General features: G+C 35.6%; 1 protein-coding gene across 3 annotated transcripts in view; it reads left to right on the top strand.

Moving 5' to 3' along the window:
• The window catches only part of btf3 (basic transcription factor 3), a 12654-nt gene extending 5290 nt beyond the window's left edge, over positions 1 to 7364 (top strand). The window contains exons 1-6 of one of the 3 annotated variants that reach the window (XM_024298749.2): positions 269 to 410; positions 3111 to 3179; positions 3319 to 3432; positions 3510 to 3711; positions 6212 to 6268; positions 6888 to 7364. In XM_024298749.2, the coding sequence (XP_024154517.2) occupies positions 3111 to 3179; positions 3319 to 3432; positions 3510 to 3711; positions 6212 to 6268; positions 6888 to 6934 (489 nt within the window). In that variant the 5' untranslated portion in view covers positions 269 to 410 and the 3' untranslated portion in view covers positions 6935 to 7364. Of the gene's footprint in view, positions 1 to 268; positions 474 to 3110; positions 3180 to 3318; positions 3433 to 3509; positions 3712 to 6211; positions 6269 to 6887 lie in introns of those variants that run through there. The other 2 variants (XM_036214439.1, XM_036214440.1) reach the window with 2 other exon arrangements.
• Positions 7365 to 7768: the final 404 nt, after the last annotated feature.

A 7768-nucleotide genomic window follows, 5' to 3' on the forward strand; every position in this document is an offset into this window, starting at 1 on the left:
AAAAAAAAAAACGAGAGGGAAAAAAACATTGGAAATATTATTAAAAAAAGATCAAAGTTGATCGGAGTGGGTCTTCGAGATACATTTATAGAAAAGGATTATCCTAAAAGTGTTGAACACTACACTAAAAAAAACAAAATTTTTTGGTGTTTACGCAAAGTCTTCATCTACTTCTTTAATAAGACTGGAGTCAAAACAAAGAGTTGAAAACATGCTTATTTATGCTCATTATTTATTTTTTTATCATTTAACTGCGTTTTTGGTTGCTCTGCACAACTTGTTCGCCTGCAAAACCAAACTCGGGGCGGAAAAACCCGCCAAACGCTGCCGCACATCTTTCTTGACGTCACTTCCTCCCTCCTCTCTCGCTTCCATCTTGCTCCCCGCATGTGTCTGCTGTTAGTTTACAGGTCAGTGAGGAGCTTTCAATACTTTCTTCCCCGCACTGTTTCCCCCCGATCCGACGGAAAAAGGTAAACGGGAGTGTTTGTCGTGTCGGCGGCTGAGCTGTTCCGGGGTTTGACGCTAACTACTGACGGTTTGTGCTGCAGTGTGACTGACAGGCCCGTGTCGCTCCGTTAGCTTACAGGCTAGCCACGGTTAGCATGGAACTTCTACTTAAAAAAATAAACATTTATCGTAAATCTACAGTCATGGGATACCAAATTAACTATAATTACTTCATATTAATCAGCTAAAATGCTATTTCTATCGATTATGCGCATCTTTTTACTGAGCGTGCGCAGTCGCTCGGTCATAACATCATAAAGAAAAATGGCCATCGGTGGATATTTCCTTCCTAACAGCGAGAAAAAGAATGAAATCCACCGATTAGCCGTGTTTTGAGTTTGTCTTGGACTTCTTCTGCCTGGTTTGAACATGATCTTAATGCTCAGAACCACACCCACAGTTTCTGAGCCCTGCTCGGCTGTTTGTTGAATTTTTGAAATTACTAACCCTTTACATGCACGCAGAAAACCGGAAGATTATCTGATTTATGAGAGATTCCCTAAAATAATTAACAAGAAAACAGCAATGCTCGGATCTGACAAGTTTAAATACACTTTGGGAATCTGATGAATTAAATTTCTGCTTTTATTCTACCAAATTGTGTGTTTTTAAGGGAATTAAGACTGAAATTGATTGTAATGTTTTTTTAAAATTGAATTTATTTTAGCGCAAATTAGCCACAACTCTGATTTATAATTGATTATGAGGCTTACAGGTCTAAAATTTGTTTCATTTGCACTCCATGAAAACAAAATACGACAACTAAGTGTTGTTTGTCTAAAGTTTAAAATGTAGTTTTTATTATTTAAATAATTAAAGTCAATATTGATAAGGGGTCAATATGATTTTTTTTATTTTCGGATTTCTTAGTTGCAAAAGTTTATTATATTATACACATTTAAAAAGTGTGTTTCATCTAAAAATGTAAATAAATAAGATTTTTTGAATGAGTGAAGAAGTATCATTATTAATGGCATATAAATTAATCTATTGTTGTTTTTCTAATCTGTTTGAAATAAATGGATTTGAATTAATTCTGTGATGCAAACAAAAGCAATGGCAATTCTTAAAAAAAAATTAAAAATTAAGAAAAAAAAATTTACTTCATTTTTTTTAGGTTAGATACAGGTCAGTAAAAATATAAATCCTAACTTGAGATATATAAAATAAGATCTGCAACCTTAGAGACATCCTCACGTAACATTAAAAGACCCACTCCAGGAAAATTGTGTTTTTTAACATCATCTTGTAACATTTTTCTTATGATGGAGGACACTTATCAAGAAAATTAGGCTCAAAATTGAGTATTAATTTTAAACTGTTGTGAATTGGGATCAGATGAAAAAACGTCATTAGAAAAATGTAGAAAATGTGACAGAAAATGCGCCAGGTGGACCACAAGGTCCTCGTTTCAGCTTTGCAGAAACTATCATAAAAAACTGTTTTTATAATTTTATATCATGATTAAAATAGCTCTTCTAACTGAAAAAAAAAAATATTTGAAGCAGGACTTTTTTCAGAATCGGTCTAAACAGATCAGATCTGAATGGTGCAGTTAATCTAATTTTTATCATATTGTTCCTGTTCATTTGAACAGACACTCTGTAGTTTTAATAAGTCTTAATATATCATGCACAACTACAAATGTGCTGCAGTACTCTGGATACAAAGACTATTATTAGAAAAGGTAAAAAAAACTATCTATCCGTGACTGGCCTCTAAGAACAAATATTTTGGTCTGTTTCTTCTCAGATAAAGTTACATGGATTTCAACTTTGAAATATTAATTTTACAAATTCCTAAATAAGATCAAGTTAAGATAAGGAACTTGTTGCCTGAAATCTAAAACTCTAAATAATTTGCGTTTTAAACGCGGTTCCTCCCTGATGAAGTCGGGGTTCCCTCAGAGGATTGTTGACCTCACTTTTAGCAATAACCCAACAACATTAACTATTTACATTTGTGAAAAGAAAATAATTTTATTAACAAAACAGATGCTTTTCATGTCCATTTGCTGTGTTTACAACATCTACTTTATTCCCTTCATCTTGTATCATATTTACAAAAATACTGTAAAGGTCTTTCTGGGATGTTGCCTCATATTTCCGCTAGTATCGTGTTTATTTGACTATCAAAGCAGCACCCAGATCTTTTACTGTCTGTTACTATAGCAACACTGGCATCCCGGATAAGCCCCCGGTTTGATAGCAAAGTCAACAGACTGTACATTGTCTTTTAAGGTGTTAAAAAATCCTTTAAAATAATAGTTTCTTGGGCTTTCAGGGTAAGATTAAACACAAACTAAAACTAATCAATTTTATAACTTGAATATTATGGTTTGATTTTTAATAATCAACATCTTCATGCTTGTTTTATATATTTTCCTTTTGTCCGTATTTAGTGCTAGTTCGGTAAATAGAAAACTTGCATGAATTTTTCTCACATTCACACATTTTTAGCCACAGAATGATTTATAAATATTTTGTAATATTTTTACCAGCTGCATGACTTTGGTTTGTGTTCTGCATCTTGCTGCCTCTCATTTCTGTAGTTTAATCTTCTGCATCATGATGCATCACCATTTTTTATTTCTTCTGCAGATGAAAGAAGCAATTATGAATCAGGAAAAACTTGCAAAACTTCAAGCGCAAGTTCGCATTGGTGGAAAGGTAACATTTTCTCTTGGTGTTAATTTTAATTTTTCATTCAGTAAATGTTTAAAACAAGTTTTTTTAGGAGAGTTTATTCCAAAAGTGTTCACTTTGTGTAAACATCTGTGCTAAAGTCGGTGTGATCTGATGCTTACAGGGAAGTGCTCGCAGAAAGAAGAAGGTTGTACATAGAACAGCGACCGCAGATGACAAGAAGCTCCAGTTCTCCTTAAAGAAACTCGGTGTCAACAACATTTCCGGTATTGAAGAGGTAGGCGTGGCGCCTCGTCTCGCTGTCACGCCCCGTCTGTGTCGGTGCTGATTCTACCCCTGAAAACTCTATTCCAGGTTAACATGTTTACAAATCAAGGAACAGTCATCCACTTCAACAACCCCAAAGTGCAGGCCTCCCTCGCCGCCAACACCTTCACCATCACCGGCCACGCCGAGACCAAGCAGCTGACCGAGATGCTGCCGGGCATCCTGAACCAGCTGGGAGCCGACAGCCTGACGAGCCTCCGGAGACTCGCCGAGGCTCTGCCCAAACAGGGTGAGCGACCGGCTTTCTGCTCGGTCCATGATGATGTGGTGTTGCCAGGTCCTGCAGGAGAAAAGCAGCTTCGGCTGTCCTAAACACTAGATTTAATCCACTTTTGGGTTCAACTCTTTAGAAGCAATGAGTGGACTCAGAGGTCTAAAACGTCACCAAAATGAGTAACAAACTCACAAATGTGGCTCCACTGGTTTCATCCTCAAACTTTGATACTTTTAACAGTTCATACAGAGGATTTTATGTTCCTATAAACATTCAGAATGTGTCAAAGTGAGCTAAAATACAGTGTTAGGTTTAGCTAAAGCAGTGATTCCAGTAGAACTGGATTTTTACTCAACTAATCCCGGATCAAACTACGGTTCTTTTTAATATACGTTTTTATAGTTACTGCCTTTTTACTAGATATAATGCATTAAAATATGTATTAAATCTCCATCATTTATATTTCTATTTAGAACAGGAGATCAGAATAAACAAAACTGATAAAAATACAAAGATTTAGACGTGAAGAAATAATGTTTGCCTCTTTAAACACGCAGTAACATAAGCATCACTGATGTTTTTGGATCATTTATAACAAATCCTGAAAATGTTCTCCCCAGTTTCTCCATCTTTAAAGTTTACTGGGCTTAACGTTCTAAAGAATTCACTCGCTGGTTTTACTTTGAAAACACTTTATTTTGAAAATTTCTTTGCAGTAGTGCTGTACATTAAGTTTTTTTTGTTTATAAACTAAAAAATTCCCGTTTTATTTATAATCTGATTCTGAAGGAAGTTTTATTCCAGAAAACGTCTCTATTCTTGACGCATATCCAGTCAGTCATGTGTCTAAAATCGAAACTACAATGTTAGCAGAGTTAAAAAAAAAAAGACAAACATATTTGGAAAGTTTAATTTGGCATTAATTTCAAGTTAAAACAAAGCTGCTTTTAAAAGAAACAAACCAGGAGTCTTTGCTCCAGATTTGGATTTATTGGGACAGTTGTTCCCACAGACCAGAATAATGACGCCGAACATCCAGCAACCAGCTGTCTGTTACGAGGAGGCTGCTAATAAATTACTCAAACGATGGATTTATTTTAATGATTTAGAAAATAACCATTTTAGTGACTGCTTTTCTGTTCATATTTATCCATTACACTTTAAAAGTCGGACGAAGCTGAAGTTGGTTTCCAATTTTTTTATTTTTTTATTTTTTTTTTACTTCAATCTTCCAGTTAGCCATTTATGGATTAAATACAGATCTATATCACATTTGAGGTGTTCCTGCACAAAATCTAGTGTACAAACAAAATTTGACAGAAGATTAACTTTACTCTCAAGACTTCAGGGAATCTGGACGTGGAAAAAAAAAATAATGAATAAAAATAAACCCTCCATTCAGCCTTTTACAGGCTAGTGTGTGAAAACATTTTCTGACGTTAAACCATTGCCTCTAAAAGACTGGAGACCACTGTTCTAGACAACCAATTATTACAAAAGAAGCACAGTTTTAAAGTTGACAATTTATCTTGGAATAAAATTCAAAGAAAGTGACTTAGATCACGTGTCAAAGTCGAGGCCCGGGGGGTCAGTTTATTTAATTGTTATTAATGACCCGATGTTATCTTGGGCTTATTTTTAACTTGCATAATTTTGACAAAATATACTTTTATGGGAAAAAAATGTGAAAGTTATTTGTGGTTTAAATTGATTTATTCTGGAATGATATTCCTGTCTTTTTATTATTGATAATTATATTAAAAAGTTACAGTTTTAAAGTTTGAAAAATTGGCATTCTGTTAACTTTTTGGACTATTTTGGTATTTACTGAGATTATTTCTGGGCTATTTTGGAGTTTAGCTAATATTTCAGCTTTATGTCAGCTGTTTTGGCTAATTTAGTTTTTTTTTGTTTTGTTTTTTAGGCTAATTTGGCATTAAGCTAATATTTTAGCTGGCTATCAGCTTCAGCGTTTTTAACCATCAATTTCAGCATCTTCACCTATCAGCACTAGCATCTTTAGCAGCTAAGTTCAGCTTACAGCAGTCACACTTGCATTATCTCAGGTAATACTATATATCTAGGTCATAATTATGTTATAAAGTTACAATTTTAAAGTTTTAAAAATTTAGTTTTAGTGTGTTCAATAAATGTTTATCCTGCGACATAAGGTGCTTTTTGGATTTTGACCTCTTGTGCGATTGAGTTTGATACTCCTGACTTAGATAGTAAAATATCCGGAAATTAAGCTTTAAAAATGCTAAAAGTAAATCAATGTGATGAAAGTTTAGAGATTTTCTTCTTCAGGTGAAAGATGGGTAAATGATAGTCTAAAAGAACTTAATGAAAACACTCAAAAAGCTTCAGATTTTAAGAAAAGCTTGAAATTATTCTACAAAATCAAGTTTCACGCAATGCAAACGGTGCGTTTAAATGTTGTATGTTTGAGTTTAAGCTTGTTTGATACTGTCAATGCTTTAAGTGTTTTAACCTGTCAAACTCTCGTTTCCTGCAGCTGCAGATGGAAAAGCGCCGATTGCAGCAGTAGAAGAGGAAGACGATGACGTTCCAGGTGAGTCCAGATCCCTCCGTCCTTCCAGCTGTAAACTGAGAACCATCATGGAAGGCTTCTTTCTGGTTGTTTTTCCTCCTTGTAGTTAAATATTTGTGATGCGTTTGCTTTTCCTCTGACTCATGACGGGGATCCATCCGGAGGTTTGTTTGAGTCTGACGTTTGTCGTTTAGACGAGGGTAGAAGTGCGTTTGCTTTTCTTTGTGGAGAACGTGGAGCGAGCGCATGAGGTAGCCATTAGATTAATGGCGGTTCGAGTCTTCAAATGATGGCATGTGTTTTCTGCAGGCGGAGGTCGCCGTCATCCCATTGTTTTCTGTGTTTATGTTTCCTCTCCGTCTTCCTCCTGAAGATGAGAACACGTTTGAATCATTTTTGACCTTCTGAGGCCCAACTGCTCGCAGATTTCTCACATTTCAAAGGGCAGCGTGACTTTCTGCCTTCATTTTTACAGCTGGACTCGAGCGCTGAGGGCTTCACGTGTCAAACACATTGTAGTGGTGGGAGGGACGAGCCAAGACTCTCATGTTTCGAATAAACACTTCTTTCCTGGTTCTGGCTCTTTTCAGATTTCCTTTTTTCTTCCAGGTTTATTAACGGCTTTCTTTTGTCGTTTTAGATCTGGTGGAGAATTTCGATGAAGCATCCAAAGATGAGGCCAACTAGAGCAGACGGGAAGTGTCAGAACCTAACCACACCACGAGGGGCATGACATCATTTTGATTTCAAAAGACGGACCATCTAAAAGATGATTTATGTGACAACGTAACAGCAACATGTGCAACATCAGAGCAACCCACATCCTCCGAAGTGATCTTTTTATTTTTTTGAGTATTTTTGTAGACTAGCAGTGTTAGCGGTGTCGAGGTGTTTTTAGAACTCACTCCACACGTTTATTTTGCCATCAAAAACGCCAAATGCTTGTTGTGCTCTGTGATCTTCATGTTAGAATGAGATTGTCTGTAACGGTGGTGCTCAAGCCCCTCCCCCTCTGTACTTTCTCTGTTACTGAACCTTAACTCTGTGGCCTACATAACAACACCACCGTCTTTGGAAGAAACCTTTGCTACTGTCAATAAACGGAAAACTCAACTGATTCACGTTTGGCTTTTTTCTGCTCAGACTAAAGGATACAGATTGTAAAATCATAGTATTGATTAAAAAAATTACAGATACAAGAAAGTATAAAATCTATCAAGAAGTAAATAGGATTCTGTCTAACTTTATCAATTTCTATCTCTATGTGTGATGCAAACAAAAAGATGCTCGATCACAAGCTTTCTTCTACCAAGTCCAGACTATACCTGTACAAAACAAAAGTTAAAGTGGGCCATAAAAGTATGTAGTCTGGCTCCAATTGTGCAAGTTCTCCCACTTAAGATGTTTTTCTTCTGTTTTTTTATTCATTTATTCATAGGTATTTCTCAACTATGAGAGACAAAATGGGAAAAAAATCCAGAAATTCATTGTCTTTTATAGTTGATAGTTGATGATTTTCAA

Source organism: Oryzias melastigma, linkage group LG12, assembly GCF_002922805.2.
Source record: "Oryzias melastigma strain HK-1 linkage group LG12, ASM292280v2, whole genome shotgun sequence".
Classification (NCBI taxonomy): Eukaryota; Metazoa; Chordata; class Actinopteri; order Beloniformes; family Adrianichthyidae; genus Oryzias; species Oryzias melastigma.